The following is a 21,713-nucleotide window of genomic DNA, read 5'->3' on the forward strand; positions in this document are numbered from 1 at the left end:
CGTGATGTGCGTTGTTGCTAGGAACGCCGAATGGGGATCTGTTTGACGCTACCATCTACTCTTTCCCACTCTTAAACACAGTATAAAAAGAAGCATCAAAAGACCAGACTTCTTTAAGGAACGCTATCTTGGTTAATCAGACAATTATATGAATGTAAACTTTTCATATTAACATGCACATTTTTAATTCAATTGGCTCTGCATGCGGGTCCAATTAAGTGTTTTGTACAAGGTTGCAAAAAAATAGAAATAACTCAAGTTTCAATATCTCTACAAGCCCTTCCGCAACGAACCTAGACGGGTTAATAGACGACATATCCATCCAAAGATGGCCGTCATGTTTTCTCGAACAAGAGGTATAATCTTTGCGTTCCACGCCTCGTGCAGGGATTGTATTCTCTTTATCATTACGTTTGGACGTGTACGAAACTTCCTTTCTCTGAATCTGTCTCTAGCCTCGTTCTGAGGCGCCGCCCGTCCGCCTTTGAAACCCGTTCTTTCTGCTGATTGGTGGAAATGTGTCTCGCTGTCACTGTATTCATTTCACTCCCGTGCTACCCGGAGCCCGGGGTCGACGAAATTCCTACTGGCGAGCCGGCCAGCCCATCGCTGTCTCTGGGCACCCTGTTCTTGTGATCCCGTTCTCCTCCAATCTGTCCTGTTATCACTCTCCTCCCGCTAGCGCATCACGTATGCACTTTTGTTTTCCTTCGGTTACCTTTCCATCCTCATTCATTTCCCACTGTTTCCGCCCTATCCCCTCTCCGAAGCCCTTCACTCCCAGCCTGCTCCCTGACCCCTCCTAATTGCTTCTCCAGTCGCTATACAACCCGTCCCTTCCTATTTCTCGTCGCATCTTCTCCTTCCAGTCCTGTGCATAACCTTCTCCCCGTCCTTGTTGGCTTTCTGTCTTATTTTGTTTAATCCTTGAGACCCCCTTTCATCTCGAATTCCATATAAACCTATCCCCAGCCTCCTGCCCCTTGCATCCTCACTATTGACTGACGGCTCCCCTGGTCAATTTGCCCACCCCCTCCCCACGCGCCCCCCACGTTCACCCCGTCCTCCTTACTCCCAGCCCATATGCCCTTGTGGGGCTCACCTTAGTGCCAGACGACATGTGGACGAAGGCGACCTGCGTGGCAGTGCTGGCGTTGTCAGTGGGCTACTTCTATCATTTTGACGCAGACCTGCCAAGCTCGGCCTTGAGCTACCTGTCTGACTCCCTGCGGCACCTGCGGGGCGCGGCCTCCGTGGAGTCCAGCCTGGCATCCGCATGGGAGGCTGTCATTGTTGCCCCGACCAAGCAGTGGAGCAAAGTGGCTGTCGGGTGAGTGTCCAGATACGTGGTACTAGATTTCCAGGCAGAAACAGTATTCATCATGTGTGATTAGACGGTAGCCTTTGCCTTAAGAGAACTGATCTTTTAGTCTTTTACAGGTCCACCCTGCGTCCTCTCACACGTCCCTCTCGAAGAGCTTAAGGGCATGGTAGATATTCAAGTAGACATTCAGTCTGCCCTTTCGCAGAACATCTTCAGAAGTTTAAACTCGAGGAAGTTAGCGTTCTTTGACTTTATTCCAGTTTATGAGTGATTAGCACATTGTTTCTGTTTCGTTTACGTCTGCTTTCACTTGGTGGAATGTTCTAATAGCACTGCAGTCCTTTTGCCTTTTGACCGTACTAGTTATTAAATGCCCTCTTCTTTGTTATTGGAGCCACAGATGACAGGGCATTTAATGATGAGCATGGAATGGCAGTGTCTCGCGACAAGTGCAAGTTCTTAACTTACACTGTCAAATATATAGGTCACAGCAAAAGGCATAAAGCCTAAAGAAGATCTTATTAAGGCTTTGACAAATGTACTGTGTCCAAAGAATAAGGAGGAACTTGGAAATGCAAATTTCAAGGAATCAATTAAAAAATCTTTTGAGAAACAAGGAAACGTTTATTTGGGGTGATGACCAACAAAAAAGTGTTTATAGACATCAAGAATGTACTCACTGGTGACCCGCTTTGAAAACCTATAGCAATGGATGTGAGTGCAATATATCTGTAGATGCAAGTGCAGTAGGGATGGGTGTGGTACTTTGTCAAAGAGTTGGTGCAGAAGAAACTACTATAGCTTTTGCCTCAAGAGTACATTCTGATGTGGAAAAAAACATGTTGGTGCAGAAGAAACTACTATACCTTTTGCCTCAAGAGTACTTTCTGATGTGGAAAAAACATGTGGTACAATAGAAAGAGACGCATGGGCAATAGAAAAGTACAAAACGTGTGGATGGGATGACATTTGTATTATGTTCTGATCATAAGCCTTTTCTGTAGCTATTGGGTGATAAAGGATGGTTTGCCGATTTCTCTAGGCTGATACGTATCTTCACGAGATTGCAGGAGTACAATTTTAAAATTAGTTATATTCCAGGAATTGCAAATGTTCAAGTGGCTTGTACGTCAAGACTATCTATGGTTAAAAAAAAAAAAAAGAGTGAAAATGGGAGCATGGATTCTGAATGTGTGGTAGCTGGTGTGGTGGAACCATCAAGTGTGGAAGAACAGAACATGGAATATGCAAAAAAAAACAAATATATATAAAGATAGAGATCCTCTCACAAAGGGATGGCCACCACTCAAATAATTACACGGAGAATTACATGGGCTTTGTCAGATGTCATCACAACTTACAATTGGATCAGGTATTTTATTATGATCTGAAAAGTTTGTTCCACCAAGGAGTCTGAGGTCGAAAGTTATTAGATTAGCACTTCTGGTCATCTAGGTAACACTGCCACTAACAAAGTGTTAAGGCGCCATTTGTGGCGGTCCCATATGAACAAACATGAGGAAAAGTATGTTAACAAATGTGAAGAGTGCTTGTTATCTAACAAACATAAACACCCTTAGTGCCTACTCTTTTGCCAGACTGCCCTTAAAGTAAAGTAGCTCTAGATTTTTCAGGACCCATTTCAGTACTGCCAGATAGATTGAAATATATGATAGTACTTACTGATTATTTTTCTAAATGGGTATAATACGAATTTGTCAATGAAATAAGTACAAAAGTGGCTATTGAACTTTTAAGTAAGATGTTTGCTTTAGAGGGCTACTCTTTAGAAATAGTGGTAGGTAATGGTGTCCAATTAATATCAGAAAAAAATTGAGAAATTCCTGAAGAACAAAGATATAAGACATTACACAGTTGCATTCTATCGTCCCAGTTCCAATGGTGCTGTGGAAACAGTTAACAGATTACTTAAAGGTGGAATTCAGACAGCTTTAACCTGTGGAGTAAATGGTGAAGATTCTGTAAGAAATAAAGTATGGGCGTATCATAATACTCCCCACAGTGTTACAGGTGTATCACCATTTGCATTATTGTGTGGTAGAGGTGCTGGAACAGGTTTGGTTCTGGCTTGGTTAGACAGTAAATGATGTTTCATGGATCTCCATGAGCAAGCGGATATGGAGAAACTCAGGCTTAAAGTTGAGATGCCACAGATTAAAATGAAAAAATATTATGATCAAGTTCGGTCAGTGGGTGACATGATAATTGATATAGGAACCTGGGTAATACTAAAGAACATGAGACCTAGGAAATCTAAGGCTGAATTTCATGTCAGTGGGCCACTTAAAGTAATCAAAATAGCCCATGCAACAGTAAAATTGGCAGATGGACGTTGGTAGGCAAAAGGGAATTTGTTTCCACTTGATGTTTATCAAAAACTATGATGGAAAAATTGAGTGTATCAGATTTTGGGTTGTTTCCTTTTTTATGTTCCTCAACACAGTGAGGTACAGGGAAAGTCAAGTACTAATTTATCTCTACAAGAGATGAGTGGTGTTGATCCTATATGAAATTCTTCTGAAGTGACAGAATGTTCTGAGCCAGATCAGGAGGATGTATCAGATTCCTCATTAGAACATTGATGGTGTTAGTAATGAGATTGTCACTATTAGATGTGGTTGTGCATCCAAGAAACGAAAATATTTACAAGAATTTGACATTTAAATTATTATTTATTGTTTAAAGTGTTTTTTATATTTCCATTTAGTTCGTTTTTAAGAAAGGAGATGTTGCATCTTCATATAGTAATGTTTCTTTTATGTTGTACATTGTCATATCTATTGGACATTTCTTTACTTGTATTCCATGCAAGGTAGAATGTTATGGGGTAGTGTTCTTTATGTTTACCACATGCACAAGTTCGAGTTCTGGTACTGGGCTGGGGCGGGCATTTGAAGCTTATGAGAGCGGATGCCAGTTGGTGGGCTTGCCTTGTTTGAGGAATACTACTGATAAATACAAACCTATATTTACATCGGAAGTTTTCCGTAGTGATCAAACACTACGCTGTCTGAATTGTTAGGTGTCACCTGCATATATAGAGCAAACAGACCAAGATGAGTGTTCGAGCAGTCAGAGAAACGGTCTACACAGCCACACAAGCAATTTATAGAATAACAGTTTAATTTGTTGGATAACACGAGGAAGTTCAGTCACAAAAATATTCACGAGGTTGTGAGCTAACATTGTGTTGCATGCACCAGCACTGGAGGTGAAATGCATTTTAAGTATGATTTTCAGCCCACTGTTGCTTTTCCTCATCTTCTTTACTGGTGACAAACCGACGGACCCACAACCAGCTTATCTGCCAAGGTCTTGTGGTGTTTCATGGAAGGTTGTTTTTCCACAGGCAGAGTGGAGTGCGTGATCTGGCCTTTAATAGTCAGTATGTGCATTTTCTTCCACTTGCTGCCCATAATGGTTAGAAGTGTCAAAGGTTTGTGTGAAAGTGTTTTTTTTTTTTTTTCTTTCCCTCTCAGTCTTGATTTCAGGTTGGAGGCTGACTGGATAGGAAGTTATGATGTAATGGCTAGTACATTATGGCACTACTCCGATGATCAGCCTCAGTGTGCAAAGACCACGAAATCATTATCATGTCAAGTATCACCAGGCCGCATGAATGTGGACTCATACATTGCATCTGTACATTTTGCCCCCTTGGAGTGCTTCTAACGTTTTGTCGGAAAGGATGGCTGAGGCTTGAGTACATTGGATGGCATATTTTGCTAAAGTTGGTTTGAGTAGTTTGATCTCAGAAGTTGTGGAAATATGCCAGCAACTAAACCCAGTTTTTCTGCTTCCATTTTCATGGAGCACATGGTTTGTCCCTGGCATAACTGATTTCCTCTCTGGCATAACAAATGTTGCAGTGGTCCCTGACATCCTGCAGGTGTTACCCCTCATCATTCATTTAATGAATAGGGTGTCACTACAAATTGGATGTAACAGGATCCGCAACTCCTCATTGAGTGAGAGACTTTTAATCTGACTGATGCCTCATCTGTGCTTTTCTTCTTCTTTTTTTTTTTTTTTTTTTTTTTGGGTATTCCCAACTCAATCAACCGAATATTCAGGATGCAGAGAAACAAGTGCCGTGAGGAATTTCTGGTTTGAAATGGTTAAATCTGGGAACTGAGCAGGGGTAGCACTTGATGATTTCCAGTGCTGCTCCTTCCTCCCACTACCAGTGGGAAACGGCCTCTCAACGCGGGCTGAGCCACACATGCCGTGCCCTTGCAAGTGGAACAACGCTTGCATAAACCACGACATGTGCGTGGTTAAGGCAGATAGCGGTCCAGCTGTGGCGATTGACAGAGAGAGGAACAGGAAGGATCGGGAGAGGTAAGTGGGGCTGGGTTTGGGACGTATTTGTTAGGGGTGGGGGCTGTTTTAGGGCTCAGAGCAGGAAGTGGGTTGTTTTAAGGGGTGGGGCCGGGGTTTAGGGCTTAGGGTGGGGGGAGGGTAAGGAGTAGTTTTGAGGGCAGGGTGGGGTCAGTTTTAGGGCTCAGGGTGGGGTTGGTCAGGGTAGTTTTAAGGGCTGGGGACGGGTTTTAGGGCTCTGGATGGGGGAGGGTCAGCTTTCAGGGGCGGGGGTCTGTTTTAGGGCTCAGGGTGGGCTGGCTGGGGTCCGGATAGTTTTTGGCAAGGGGCTGGGTTTAGGCCTCAGGGCAGGTAGATGGCAAGGGGTAGTTTTAAGGGCTGGGGTGGGGTCGGTTTTAGGGCTCGGGGGGTTGGGGTGGAGAAACGATGGGTCAGGGTAGATTTAAGGGCTGTGATCAGGACTTAAAGCGGGGAGGGCAGTTTTCAGGGGTTGCAGTCCGTTTTTGGGCTCAAGGTGGAGGGACTGGAGTCAGGGTAGTTTTTGGCAGGAGGTAGGGTATTAGGGGTCAAGGTGGGGGAAGGGATGGGGTAGTTGTAAGGGCTGGGACCAGGTTTTAGGGCTCGGGCAGGGGAGATAGTTTTAAGGGCTTGGGTGGGGTGGATTGCAGGGCTGGGGTGTCGGGTGTTAGGGCTCAGGCCCGGGGGGAGGCCGCTTTGTGTAATTTATCACGGATATTCCTGTACCAATTACGCTTTTACAATGAACTTCATTGTTAAGGCATGCGTGGTAAAGATGCGGTCATGGTTCAGACCCCGTTGTTTAGGCATCCATGGTTGTATCATACAACCACTGCCAGTGCTTCTGCTCTACTGTCCCTTTCCTTATAGTCCCAACTCCTCAAACAGCACATACGCACTCCCTGTCTTGTGCCAGCAAGACCAGCACTGGATTCACTTATCCAACTCAGTGTTACTCTTTACCCTCTAATGCCCTACTTCAGCCAAAGACAGCAACTGCAGCGTTTTTCAAGAGCAGCGCATAGGAGAGTCTTATAAACCCAGTACACTGCTCCCACACTGTACCAGTATTTCTTCCAGATATTGCATTCACCCACCAACCTCTAACAAAAGGCACAACTTCACCGTTTTGAAGAGATGATGTGCAGGCCTAATGTGTGTAAGTAATACAAATATGCATGTGGTATTTCTGTAGCACAAACCTAACGAAAAGGCAGTAGAGGGCCATTCAGGGTCAAAAACAAGCAATAGAGTCAACGAGTGATAGGAGGTCACTGGGTTGGGGATGATTAATGCATTGTGATGTAATTGTCTTTAAACGGGTGAGTTTGTAACTCTTCTAATTTGGAGTAGCGTTCAACCGGTCCTGACAGATACTGGATGTTGTTCCAGAGCCTGGGTGCATAGATGCAAAGTGATCCAAAACCACTGCTCAGCTTTTCATGCCCTCCACTCTTAAACTGTCTTACAGACATAAGGCTCCTACACTCTTTACCCTCTTTCCTTCCCTTCATTAAAAAAAAAATACCCAAGAACTCTTCCAAGACCTCATCTGGCACGACCATGGTCGTTCTAGTTGCCTAGGGGGGCCATACTACCCATCTAGGTAGCTTAGGATGAAGTTGTAAGACTTGGAAGCCTACTCAGGCCCATCTAAGCTAAGTAGCAAGGCATGACATTCAGCACTTGGTGGAGCTCTCCTCCCAAAATGTGACACGTATGACCCCCTTCAAGCTAAGACAACTTCGGAAACGAATGGAAATGCCCCTTTTAGCCCCACCTTAAATTGTGCCAACTGTCTTCATCATGTGAGCCTGCAGGTAAAAGGATTGATTTGGGTGAGACAACAAGAAAGGTCTGAGGGAGAAGGTGTAAGCCTACTGCTCCCCTGAGCACAGTGTCCCTCCGATTATCATGAGTTCTACCCTCTGACATTCTCGCTGTCACTCTAGCTTTCTTTCTTTCTTTCTCTTGTTTTCTCTCTACCCCCACACCCCACCTCGCCTGATACCTTTTCTCAATAACAGGCTGTAAATATTCCCTCTCAGAAGCACCACCCCTCCTTGTTTCTATCCTCGATCAGCACCCACCCTCTTCTTTGCTCTCTATCTTCTTTCTTATCTTTTCTTAACTCCACTGAGGCTTACCTAGGCTGTGATGCATTGGCTTTTTAGGGAGATCATTTCAATTACATACACCCCTTTTATTCCTGCTCCCCAGTTTCTTCTTTCCCGTTCTCATGCCTCCTCCCACCACTCCAGATCTTTTGAGGCGACCTAAGAGCTACATAAAGTGCTTTCCCAGTAACCTACATAACACAACACACGCCCTAAACAAGTACCTGTCCCTGATAGTCCCCCGTCTCCCTTCTTAAAAGTTAAGCTACAGTGAAGATCAGTGCTTTCAGTTTAATTGTTTTGATGGGTTTTACTATAGTAAAAGTTCGTAATTTCTAGAGTGACAGATGGTCGCAGTTTATAAGTAAGACTAATGAAATTATCCTGCATCGTTGCCTAAACTCTTCAATGGATGTCGGTATTAAGACGTTTGGTGTCAGAATGCGCCTACACACATAAGCACATACCAAAAACTCAGAGAGGGTATTTGAAAATGACACTGTTTTGCAGGTCCTTATAATATTCTTGCACATTTGAAGCACTGGCAGCTTCTGTAAAGGGTTGCTGGTATCATCTGTTACTTTATTGATTCATATGGCCATCCTAGACCATGTTGATCGAGCTGCGTTGTGACAAAAACTAAAGTGGCTGCTAAACCTGGTGTTATTGAACTACATAATACAACTACACAATACTTGCTGTAGAATTAACTCGAATTCGTTGTAAACTAGCATTGGCAAAGTCAGCATGTAGTGTATTTAATACTCCAGTGCAGACCTGTTGGTTATGCCAGTGCTGGCTTGCTTCAGTATATTGTATAGGTCATACCAATTCAAGATGTTCCTTTTTGCATGCCGATGCACTGACAGTTTATTGGAATATTTTTTTTGTCAAAGTATAACAAAAAATACCTCCAGGGACGTGGCTGTGCAAGCACCAGCAGCCATCTTTCAGGGATTTTTTGTTATAGCTTGACAAAATTAATTTCAAGATGGCTGCCATGCATGAGGACGTGTGCTACGCACAGGCTGCTATGTTGGATAGTTTTTGTCAAAGTATGATAAAATTATTAAAGATGTCCACCAGTGCATCCTAACACACAACAGCCATCTTGAAAGTATTTTCTTGTTATACTTCATTATAAATGTATTGTTCTAAGAATAAATTGTTCTAAAATAAAGTATGTGCCTGATGGTGACCGAAAATGGGCACAAGCGAGTGGTCTAGTGGTGGTGTCTTCACAAGAATAATTAAAAAGCTAAAGGGGAGATTACTGGAGAGCCAAGAGGGTGGTAAGGAGAATAAAACATCAGGGGTGGAGAGTAGAGTATACAGAAGGGGGGAGGGTAAGCAAAGCAGCAGTCCACTCCCATGGAGCTCTAAAACCTAAGTCAAAAAATACTGTAACCAAAACAATTGTAAAGAAGCTGTGCTCCAGGGATGGGACAGAAACAAGAACAGAGAGGAAAAATATTGAATCAAGAGCATCAAACCGAGATAGATGAGAAAGCCATCCAGTCACAAGCAGGAGCTAGCCTACAACCCACTTTGTGCATTGGAGACAATAGCTCTTCAACAAGACAGCTAAAGTTGTGTGTAGGAGGAACCTATGAAACAGCTTGTATAAAGGTGCGTTCTTGCTCTTTCCCTGTATTTAAGGAACCTAACAAAATATCTTACTTTTGTGCCCATTGTGTTCTAAGGTGATGATGCAGTTTTATGCAATAGCTCCAAGACTGGCCTGCATAAGTTAACTTAATCGTTAGGTAAAGATCCAAAGATAAAGCACATAGCTATACAGGGCACAAAGAAAACCAAAACCTGAGGAGCATTCACTCCTAATCAGATTTTAGAAAATAGCACGTTTTCTGGTTGGTTGTCTGTCAAGATGGCTGTCTTCAAATAGGTATTTCAGGTTTTGAATTGTACAGGTGTTGACTGAAACAAATAAAGTGAAGTAATAGATCCAACATTGCTTGTTTAATTTCTTATGTGGTACTTGTTCATTGGGCCATGTTACGAAAGCTTAAGCAGCTGCTACACCCTTATTATTAAGGGTGTGCCCTCATGGTTTAATTGTGGCTTGAATGTGTGGGAGGTCATGTGAGGTAAATCTTTGCAAAAAGCTATGGTACACCTTTTATTTATTTATTTGAGGTTTTATATAGCTCAAACCAGGCCTCTGTGAATATCAAAGTACCTTATAGCATTTAAATTAAACAATGTAAGTGTTACAGAGAATGACTTTACTATGTAAAGTGTCCATTGGGAGGGGTGATCATACCTCCAATGTCTGTATAGTAGAATCATGGAAGTATGGTACATACATGTGGAAAAGGATGTATTTACACAAGCAGTGTAGTCCGTACTAGGTAACAAAAGTAGGGAGTAGGAGTGAAGGGATTGTCCATTGCAAGAGAATTAAGGAGTAGGTAGGCGAGATGTAGGGCAAAGGGGTTGTCTTCATTAAGAGTATGGTGGAATCTGAAAGAAAGTTGACTCTTCGGAGGCATTAATTGTATTCTCGATGGATCCTTCTTCATCTAGGGAGAATGTCCAAATGGTTGTAAGCGGCTGCAGCTAAATCATTACTGGAAGTATTGAGCATTGATGTTAGTTTGAATCAGGAAGTTACATCCACTTCTTGTGGCCTGTCTGAGTTTAGCATGGTCTCATTGAATCCTCTAGATGTGCTATTCTTAATCTTAAATCTGGTTCTCCTGATGATCCATGCCCTCCTTCTATCCTGGCTCTGTGAGATGATGCTATCAACCCCATCCTGAGTGCAGTGCCTTTATGTTGGAAGAGAGACAAAATTGTCCCTCTTGTTACAAAAAAAAAAAAAAGCCAAGTGCAGACCTTGATGTCCTGGGCAATTACAAGCCTATCTCCCTCCTTCCTGCACCTTCTAGGTTAGCGGAAACATTTGTGAACCATCAACTTTCGAACTACTTAGAGGTCAAGAGGCTACCTCATCCTAGCTAATCAGGCTTCAGACCTAGGTACAGTACTGAGACTGCCTTGTTTAAGGACTCTGAACTGATGAAAAGTACCATTGATGCAGAGGGTATGGCAGTCCTGGTATTGTTGGACCATTTGGCAGCATTCAAAATAGTTCCACGTGGCAGGCTGCTTACACGCTTTCGGGAGATTGGCATCAGGGGCAATGCCTGGAAATAGTTGAAGTTCTTTCTCGAGGACAGGAGTCAAGAAGTATGGCTACCTCCTTACTCCTCTGCAAGCCAGAGGGTCTCAGGAGCTCCTCAAGGCTCAGCGCTTAGTCTCACAATGTTTATCATCTTTATGATGCCCGTGGCTAAGGTGGTGGAATCATTTGGGGCTAAGATTACTTCTTATGCGGATGACACCCAGATTTCTATTCTCCTTCAATAAAGAGTTGCCCATTCAACAGGATGCCATTCAACCCTGTGTTTCTGCGGTCTTTTGGTGGATGACCTATAACCAACTGAAGTGCAACACCGAAAAGACGGAGGTGCTCAGTTTTGGACACAATTTTACTCTTAATGTGGATGTCCATTGGCCTGCAGAGGGATCTCCGCCTCATATCCGAGTAGACTCCGTAAAAAACCTGGGGATCAAATTTGATAACAAAATGTCTTTCCATTGCCAAATTATCTTGGTGGTAGGAGTGTGTTTTGGCGTCTTACATAGGGCAAAAAATGTTTGCATTTCCTTTGTTTCAACTAGGATCACGTTGGTATTGGTCTTGGTTATGACCAGGTTGGACTATGCCAATGCATCCATCATTCACGACCTGATTATTTATCTGTCAGGATTGCTTACTATAACCTGCTAATAGTCTTATGTTCCTCCAATTCCCATCTGGCCAGAATTCGAAGAGTTTGTCTGGCTAAAGCTGGAGGACGTTCTTTCTCTTTTCTGGGCCCGCTTGGTTGGAACAATCTCCCTTTGAATTTGCAACAAATAAATGAAGCATTATTTAATAAAAAACTCAAGACTTGGCTCTTCTCACAGTAATTGTAACCTCCTTCTTTTCTCTGTGACTATACCTTGTAGCGCCAACACACTCTTTTGAGCAGCCGTGCCCTTTAGAACTCTCTTCACATCATCAAAATAAAGTGTTTGGGTTCTTTCTTGAAGGTGGAAAGAGAGGGGGTGATTCTTGTAGCAGGAGGAATATAGTGACAGATTTGGGGTTCACTGCCTGAAAAGGATTTAATCATGGTGCAGGGTTTCTTAAAGAGAGGAAGCAAGGATGAAGGGAGTCTATGCTTTTGAGATTTCTGGACACTCACAACACTATATGTCTGCGCACAAAGTAATTTGGAGCCCCTCCGTATAGAGTCTTTTGGGTATTGCAGGCTAGTTTGAATTGGTTTTTGGCTTGAATTGGTAGCCATTTGAGGTTGATCAGTGCGAGTGAGATGTTGGTGCCTGATATCAAGTGGGCTGATAAGTTGAGAGCTGCTTTTAAAGGAGCCTGAACTGAAACAGTTTTGTGCGCTCCTTGACATGATATGGACGTGAATGATTTAGGTTTTTGTCCAGGGTGTAGGCTAGGCACTTGACTGTTTCAACAATAGTAGACTGTTGAGAATGTTTGATACTTTTAAGCTTGAATAGGAGTGTTACTGTGATTCAGAGTAATCAGAAGGAATTCTGTCTTCTGAGGGTTCAGTTTCAGGTGCTTTTGGGTCATCAAGATTGTAGCTTCTTCTCAGTGCAGTTAATTCCTCAGGGTAGGAGACCCTGAGGTACCATTCAGTTTCATCTGCGTGTAAGTGAAATGAGATGTCAGATTCATTCAGGAGAGGGTCTGGGGTTTCAGGGATAAGTTGAAAAGTGTTAGGGAGAGGATAGAACCTTTGGTGACTCCTTGTTCCAGTGGGCAGGGTGCTGCTTTGACTGCTGGGATAGGTTTGAGAGGTATAATTTAAACTTTGAGGCAACCTTGCCCTCTAGATTCATTTGTTCATTCAGGATTTTTAGCAGAGAGATAATGTTAAACACAGCCAACCAGTTCAGGACAACTAGCAGACAGGAATCTCCCATGTCTAAGATGGCAAGCGTGTCATCATTTGTTCATAGCAGTCAGTTCTGTGCTACAGTCAGATCTGAAACCAGATTAGTGAGGGTGCAGTAGATTATTTTCTTCAATTAATGTTTTTGGCTGGTTGTCCACACAGCTTTCCCACACTTGAGTGATGAATTGAACAGACATTTATCAGGTCTTCCAGACTTTCGTGTTTTTGAGGAGTGTGGTTGATTTGACCTAATGTAAGACCATCAGCTACAACTTATTGTGAGAGTGTTGTATATTACCCTTTGGGAGGAGGTGTAGATAGTGGAGATTTTGTTGAGGTTTTTGGCTGGATAGAAACCATGTAATATTTGGGAAAGGTAATATTGGAGATTGTTGCAAAACATTGTATCTTGCTTCCCAGAATGTCGACCACAATCTCACTAAAAATGTAACCGTTAGTTTTGATTCTAGAGTTCTGACAGTTTTTGAATCCATTCAAAGCTCAGTTGCTTTTATTTTGTTGTTAGAGTATTCAGTTATTGGAGTTGGGGATCACCAAGTCTACTTGTGGAGTGGTGAGAATGTTGATGAGGTCCAACGATTTTCTCATAAATTCTAGAGCCTTCAGTTTTAAATCTGATGAAGTTGGCATTTCCTTCTGTGTGTTTCTTTTGTTTTCTTTGTGTCTACTACGAGAAGTTAAGTGTCAGCTCTGCAGAATTCTTATGCCATCCACATATCAGAAAGGGCTTTCTTGTCTTTGAAGTTATCTCTTGAAAACTAGTTTGTTGCACTTTTGCCCTTTAGTTTTTTTTTTACTGCCATTACAAGTAGGACTGAGTTCAGATTTGACAGCGACACATTGGGGTTGTGATTGACCAGGATTGGCATTGGTTTCGAGGAGATGTTTTCTAAGCAGTGTGGGTCCACTGGGAGTTTGAGTTGGCAACAGGATGTTATGATGTAGAGAACCTTAAAGGCATTAGACGGAGTAGCTGATGCAGAAGGGAGAGTCTGTCTTGACACTTCCTCTTTTTGAGATAATCCAGTCAAGTATATTTTACTTTTGTGTGTGGTAAGATCTGTTTCCATGACTTCCTTGGGAGTCAGTGTCATGTTTAGGTTGCCAGAATCACCTTTTACCCTGGTAAGGTTAGGGGTTCTGGTAAGGCGCTGTGACCTAGCCAGGAATTGGTCTGACAGCTCCTGGTGGTGTTGAGGGAGTCATTCCCCACATTTTGAAGTTCTGTCATCCTAATATGCATTCCTCTTGTCTTAGAAGGAACCGAATAACACCATGATAATCTAAGCATAGAAGTGCTACTCTCACTGAGCCATAGCACGGAAGCTCTTTATATAATAAAGTAGCATTCTTAACACGCTGTGGCAGAGCCTCATTTTTATCTGACTAAAATAAAGTGTCTCCTAATGAGCACAGCAAAAAAGAAAAACAATTACATTGTTTTCTGGAATGTATGACCCTGGAACTAGCCGCACAGACTACAGTGCAAGTTAGTGCAATGCAAATATAGCACATTCATACATTAAAATATGGAAAAGGTTGCCACAGAAAAGAGATGTCACACTTAAAGAGTTGAATCTAAAATGGAGACTAAACCCAAGCCATGCAACTACCTAGGCATCGCAGCTGACCCACACCTCCAGGGGTTGTATCGCCAGTCCGAAGAGAAGCATTGGTAGGGGGCATCCCTGGCGGGTGTTGTGGCTATTCTAAAGGGGACACGTAGGGTGCCATTAACGCAGACCTGGGCTCTGGGATTGGAATACAGCACACATAACCGGGATCTAAAACCTGGGCCCAAGGCCCACCTTTGCCACCTTGTCCGGAAATATCCAGCTGACAGTCAAATGCCACCTTGAAATCTAATAATAGAAGAGCAGTTCGGTCTCCCAACAAGGAGAGGCAAGCTACAGCCATGTGCACCCTGTGGAGACAGTGTCTAGTGCTCCGGTTGGGCATTAATCTGCATTGGTCCGGGTGGATGAGGTGAGGGAGGACCATGAGTAGACGGTTGGCCAGTATTTTAGCATACATTTTGATCTCAGAATTAATAAGTGATATAGGGTGATAGGATGCACACCGATTCGGAGGTTGGTCTGGTTTAGGCAGGTCTACTAGTGTCACCAGGACCGGTTCAAGAGGAAAGTGTGCTTTGTCCACCGCCTCCTATTAGAGGCCCAGTAGGTGGGTAGTCAGGTGGGCCTAGAGCTGTTGATAATATTCAATGGGGAACCCATCCAATTCTGGGGTCTTCCCTGAATTCATGTCACGAAGGGCCAGAGTAATTTCCTCTGATGTAAGGGGGTGGTCCAGTTCTGCTCTTCAGCTTCCCGGAAGGTTTGGCATAGGGATGTCTGACACAAGAGGAATGTCTGCATCCTTGAGGGCCGCTCCCTGGGGGCATATAACTTACTGTAACAGTCTGCAAATGCAGCTGCTATATCGCTACCCTTCTCTGCTGCTGCCTCAGTGGATGTGACGATACAGGAGGTCGTCTCTCGAGTCGCCAACCATTAGAGGAGCTTGATGGACTTATCCCCCCTCCCCCCAAAACCACTTGTAGACTTTCCTTGTTGAGGCCAGCCAGCATTTGCGGGCCTCCTCAAGAGCTGTTGCTGAAGTGATTTCCTCTTCAGAGTCAGCCAGTGCAGCACAGTCATCCATACTGGCGTAACCCTTACATTCAAATTCAAAGATGGTACAAACTTGGTTATTTGCTGGTGTTTGGCTCGCTCCCTCCCATTTAGGTAGGATCTCGCCAAGCTCCACAAGGCGGCCTTACTGGCCATCCATAGGGTGCCTGTAGAGTTTGGAGCCCTGATTCAGTTTGCAATAGTTTCCAAGCTCTTGGACTAGAAAGTACCGAAATTTGCTTTGTTGCAGTACCAAGTGTTAAGTGGCCACATCGTGTGTGGGCTTGTTTGCTGTCGGCCAAAGGTGAGGTTTACAGGGGCATGGTCTGAAATGCCTTGAGGCAGTATTTGTGAGCCTGTGGTGTAAGGGAGATCAGAAGCCAGGAGCGAGAATAAGTTAATGCAGGAAAGGGATTTGTGTGCTGCAGAGAGATCGGTGTATACCGAGGTCCTTGAGTTCCACATTCTCTACACATTACAAAGACCCAAGCTTTCTGTCCAGTTTGGGGTCCCATTCCCCCTCCATGTCCCTTGTCGCACCCAGTCCCCTTGAGTCAATCCTGGGAATCATGATGTTGTTAAAGTGCCCTTCAATAAAAGTGATCTCCCTGAGGGAGTCGTGGGACCTGCTTTCGCAAGTCGTCCATAGTGGGTTATACTAAAGTGGGAGGGGCAAACACTGATAAAGTGGTGCATTTGCTTATTTAGGGTGCTTTTCACCACAACATACCATCCCAGGGAGTTCAGATGGACAGCAGAGTCCTCTGAGGGGAATGTCTTAGGAAGTCTTGAGCCCTGTGTGCATCCGGCATGATAAATTGTGACAAACGCGTATCTAGCCAGGAAGGAGCATTGTTACCTAGCCAGTGGATCTCTTGTAAGAGCAAGGCCGCAGTGCCATGCCTTTTGGCAAAGCGAAGTACTGCGCCTTGTTTAATAATGTCGTTAAGGCCATTGACATTCCATGTCATAAATATGAAGGGGGCCATCGTGAAGGGGGGGCATAGGCAGTGGGCACCAACCTGTCCTTGGGTGTGGTTGGTTAATGGTGACATTACCCGGTATAGGAGTAGAGTGCAAGTTCTGTGCTTGTGTTGACCACTGTGGTGTTGTGACAAGTAAGAAGAAAAAAAATTAAATTGTAGCACAAAAAAACCAAAAACAACAACCTTGATAAACATTTGTATCCCCCGCTCCACACTTCCCCCTGGAAGCATCTATCGTTTGCCCCCCCAGAACAGTAAACACAAAACTTAGGCGTAAGTCCGGGAAATTGCTCCCCACCCAGATCAGCGCAGACCCATTATGAATGACAGAGACTGTGGTGCTGACATGAAGTATTGAAGAAGAGTCTGGAGGCTTTACATCTTATCTGCCTTGTTGGTGGATGGCTCACAGAGTGTTGGCTGGGCGGCAGTGATTTGTCCTTGTGAACCGCAGGGCCCAGTCCTTGAGCAGTCATCCTCTGCTTCTGAACCAGAGTCCGTGGCTGACCCTCTGCGCCCCCACCTGTGCTCTAGCAGTGGACAGGGAGCCTGGCACGCTTCCATTGGGGGACCTTCTGGGAGTGGGGCCCCCACTCCAGTGCCACAATTGCCCTCAGGGCCCTTTTTTTTATTTCTTACTGCCATGACGATTCAGGGTTGTCAAAAAAGACGGACTTGCACTTGTGGGTAACACGTAGTTATACTTTGACCCTCAGCATGTACTTCAAGTTCAGCAAATTTGGCTTTGTCTTTCTCATAGGATTTCCGGGCTTGTTGACATTGGTGGGTATAGTTCAGGAATGTCATGATTCTTTGTGATTGATGGATGGGGTTCCCAGATTGTCGAGCCTCCTGCTGGAGTCTGTCCCGATCTCTGTATTGGTGACTTTTGGCAATGATTGGTGAGGGGAAGGCACTCCGGGGGGTGGCCTGTGCACCAACGACCTGTGGGCCCGTTTGACCACAAAGCAGGTGGACAACTTGGAGGCCAGTACCCATGAAGCGAGCCAGTCCTCCATGAAGCTCTCTATGTCCAAGCTCTCCGCATCAAGCGGGTGGACAACTGGGAGGCTGGCATCCATAAAGCAAGCCAGTCCTCCAGGAAGCGCTCCAGGTCTGAGCCCTCCGCATCCTCCAGAAAGCCCACAACGTGAAGATTACAGCACCAGGCTTTGTTGATCAAGGGGTAGTGTATTTGTCTATTTTAGACTATCCCTGAGCCCCTGTAGCTTTGTCACAGTCCTTGGCTGAGCAATGTGGCTAGCACAGCTGCCCGACAGGGAAATTGGAGGCAAAGTATGCAGCGGGCGTATGTTCTCAGAGTGGGGAAGTGGGAGGAGCGCTTCTCTGTTATGCATGGCCCCCTGCGGCCTTCTGGTGGGCATGTCCAACTGGTCTGAAACCCCATCAGAGCTAGGGCTCTCTTTCTGGGCCCATGGGAGTCATCCCCCCTCCACATTTGGATTCCAAATAGTAATGCCAACCCCATCTGCACCGCCACGCCGATCAAGACATCCACTGCCCAGCAACCTCACCTCCAGAAACCAAGGACTCTGGATGTTCCTCTGATGTCCAGGCACAGCCCACTTCATCATTGAAGGTAGTGCAGGGTGCAGCCCTGCACCTTGGTGGACCCCTGTGCCTCCACAGCACCGGGTGGGTGGTGCAGTGTCCCCGGCTGGTGGGATCAGGGCGGGAAGGAAGCAACGGAAGGCCCTGGCCCCCAGGACCCGCAGGCCCAGCTTCTGCTGTTAGGGTGGGGCCCAAATCGGAGCCCTCTACGTCCACCTATGTGTGGCCTCGGGTTCAGTCGCAGCACTGTACGGCTGCCATCTTCGTTGCAGGTTTCAGCCAGTACGGCACCCTTGTCCTCCAATGACACAGCCCAGAACCGTGGGACCACTGCCTCCTCAAACTCTCCAGCCAGACCCAATTGTTAAAAAGGGTCGTGGCAGTAGCAGGATTCTTGTGTTACGGGTGCAGTGGTTCGGGAGCTCTAGATCTTGCCCCATTAGGCCACGCCCTGAACTTGTTAAAAAATATTGCATTTTTGACCTTTTGACGTTGGTTAGATAAGGTTAGCCATATCTCATTAGTATATTGTATTCACAACTACACACAAATGCAATTGTGTTCAGCCTGCTTAAGTAGCCTGTCCTTGTGAAAACGTATTGACTGAGACTATGGAAAGTACGCAAATGTGATTTGTTTGTTTGTCTAAAGCATTGCGTGCAAAAACCAGTTTCTGAATGGTTGGCAGCAAAGAGCTTTTGGAAAGTAGGTTTCTTTTATGTTGGCTTTTGTTAACCAATGCACAAGGCTTATTTTACCAGTACAAAGTGTTCATTCTGGGACATGCAAGGATTAAATTAGTAACGTTTCATATTTCAACAGAAAAAAAAATCACTTAAAAGTCACTGAAACTGAGCAAACGTGCACATTTTGGAGCAAGTTATTATGAGATTCTGATGCACCCGAAAATATTCAACTTAATCTGAAGGTATCTAGCACATCAAACATTGCAGCCTTAACATATTTCCTAGAAGCTCTAACAGGATTGGATAAGTTCCTTCTCCCTCAAACTAAAGCCATCAAAAACTGGATTTCTATTTTTCCTGCTCAAAGGAAACACACCCACTAGTCCAAAAATGGATCCCTCAATGCGAACCTCAGCTGCGCTCCTTAAGTGAACCACCACCCCTGCCAAATCATTGTGGTTCACCATAGATCAAACTCACTATGATAACTCACATTTAAAAAGTTGCAAAAGCTGCCTCGTTCAACTATTCCCACTAAGACATTATCAACTTCCATCCCGAACACAGACTTCAGAGCAGCAGTGGAGGCTATAGTCATCTCTCACCTGCATGGGGTACAAGCTGTTCCGACAGGCCTCCCAAAACTGAGCCTGGCTCCCCTCAAAGATGTCCTCCTTTCAGCAGTTTACCTCGTCAAAGCTGCAAAAAGATCTGATTACATAATCCAAAGTTTGAGAGATAAGTTGGCTTCCCCTTGAAGCCAGAATGAACTTTTCGGTGTCTGCATTACACGCAAAGTGATTAATCTCTGCCTCCCTAGATTCCTGAATTGCTTACTGTGATCCTCAGGAGGTGAGAGAACACCAGAAGTAAATTTAGTCTCCCACTGGAGATTTAAAAAAAAATAAATTAAAAAGCATTCTCATGCCAAGCGCCAAAAACGCTGGGACCAACTCCCAGAGAAGCTAAGATGGATCCCACATCTGCCGCCATTTTAATAGCCCCAGTAACCTCTCCTTTTCAATCCATATCTAGCAATACAGTCTCTGACATAAAAGTAAATATTGTTACTGTTCTCGTCGCTATCAAAATCCAGTGTAATTTGTGACGCACGTTGTTGCCCTTCCAGCTGGGTCTGCAGTATACTATAATAAAGGTTCTTTGTCCTCTAAATTTATTCTCCCCAGCTCTCACCCCTTCTTCCCTCCTTCCCATGGGTAAGGCAGCCACCCACAATAGCTTGCTTAATCTCCAAAACGGCCCTGACAGCACTTGGATGCCTGGCTTCACCCTGGGGGTTGCCCAGGAGTGGGTGCCTCACGGGGAAAAGCCAGTTGGGGTTCCACAGTGGTATGCATACAGCGCCTTGAGACCCTAACGGGAGAGTAGTGCGCTATACAAGTGCGAAATTTACATTTTACATTTGGGTTCTGGTGGCCCAGTCCCCTTTACTTGTGATCAGGCTTTCCTTCTGACAGACGCATCTCGAGCGGGTCGGAGGTGGAACGGAGGCAGGATTTGGCAGTGTGCAATGGTGCTTTCCTTCATCTGATCTTAGAAGTGCAAGTGTGCAGCAGAATCTTGCCTATCTCGAAAAACTAAAGAATCATAAAAATACCTTTGGGGGGTCATTGTTGTAGCCTCCTCGCCTGACTGAGCAAACCCTGGCAAAGGGATTGTGCCGAGCCTTTAGCTGCAAGCTATAAATGTCTTATGTTACTTGAAATTAAGACTTTTTCTTTCATTGATTTTAGTTTTCCTTTAAGAATGAGGTCAATGCCTGTTTTGCATCAGTTGCATATATATATTTTTTGACAAACAGTGCTTTAGATCTGTAGTACTTAAAGGAGTGCAGTGATGGCACTTTGCACAATAGTTAATTGAAACAATTACGTGGGTGTGAACTTCCTGGTTCGCAAATTTCTGAAACTGATGCTCTTTTGTTTACTCTTAAACATCCCTTCGGCAGAGCTTATGTAATTACACGAAGAATAGACTCAAAAGTTATTTAAGGTCCCTTTTCCTAAATGCTGTGGAGAAGAATGTATACTTTTTGTGCAGTAGTCGGTGTGCGTTTCAAGGGGCCCCATCTGGCGTGTTGTGTCCACCTGTGGTAGCTGTAGCAACAGCAGTGAGTCTTTGATTGGGCCTTGGATGTCAGACATCAGTAGCAACAGAAGGCTAGAAGCTGCTGTGCGCAACCAGAGGAACCTTCACAACCTGCGCTTGGGCAGGAACCTTTCTTGGATGCTGCTGTCAAAGATGATTTATAGGGTTGCCAAACTGGCTTTACAACTGGGATCACTGATTTATGCTGACGTTCTTGCATGAATTACGGCATATATCCGGGATTGAATACTGTCATAATGATCTATGACCATCTCATGATTTCTGACTTCAATAAACTGCAACCTTTTACCTCCGCCTCTGGGTCTCAGAATTTTATTAAAAGAAGGGCAGGTAGGAAGGAGGGATGATCAGAGGCCCAGTAGGACCAGGTAGCCTGTCTGAGGGGGGTTGAAGAGCGGGCCAGGGAGGCGAAGCTGGACCATAAAGGGGCTGCAGCGAATGCACCCCAAGTACTCTAGAACACAAAGGCATCAGCAAGAGGGAATAAGGGGAGTGTGTAAGTGGAGAGACTACACACCCCTCGTCACATAGCTGTACCTTGGTGCAGAAAAATCTGCACTTAGAATTGGTCAGGTGTCCTTTTAAAGGAACCAATACCCGGGGAAGGTCGTGATCTACAGACTGGAAAAGGCTGAAACCAAGGGTCAATGGTCAGTTGCTGACCGCAAATGTTGTCCCACCTACTCCTACCAGGACAGCTGATGTTACGGCCGTTACTTGCAATGGAGTGGAAGAGTTCCATTACAACTGGCATGAAGAAACAGTCATTAATACTTAAGGCCAGCTAGTAGGCTTTTGAAATTAGAGTTGCCATAAAAGTGGCCCTAAGGAGGCCTGCCAACTGAGACACTGGGTGTAGCAACTGAGAGAGCCAGAGGG

At 44.8% G+C, this 21,713-nt stretch overlaps 1 protein-coding gene across 2 annotated transcripts in view; it reads left to right on the plus strand.

Moving 5' to 3' along the window:
- Positions 1-509: 509 nt before the first annotated feature.
- ADPGK (ADP dependent glucokinase) overlaps positions 510-21,713 on the plus strand; it is a 59,848-nt gene continuing 38,644 nt past the window's right edge. For both annotated transcript variants that reach the window (XM_069222247.1, XM_069222248.1), the window contains exon 1: positions 510-1,330. In XM_069222247.1, coding sequence (XP_069078348.1) covers positions 1,119-1,330 — 212 coding nt within the window. In that variant the 5' untranslated portion in view covers positions 510-1,118. The remainder of the gene's footprint in view (positions 1,331-21,713) is intronic.

This window comes from Pleurodeles waltl, chromosome 3_1 (assembly GCF_031143425.1).
Source record: "Pleurodeles waltl isolate 20211129_DDA chromosome 3_1, aPleWal1.hap1.20221129, whole genome shotgun sequence".
NCBI classification, from domain to species: Eukaryota; Metazoa; Chordata; class Amphibia; order Caudata; family Salamandridae; genus Pleurodeles; species Pleurodeles waltl.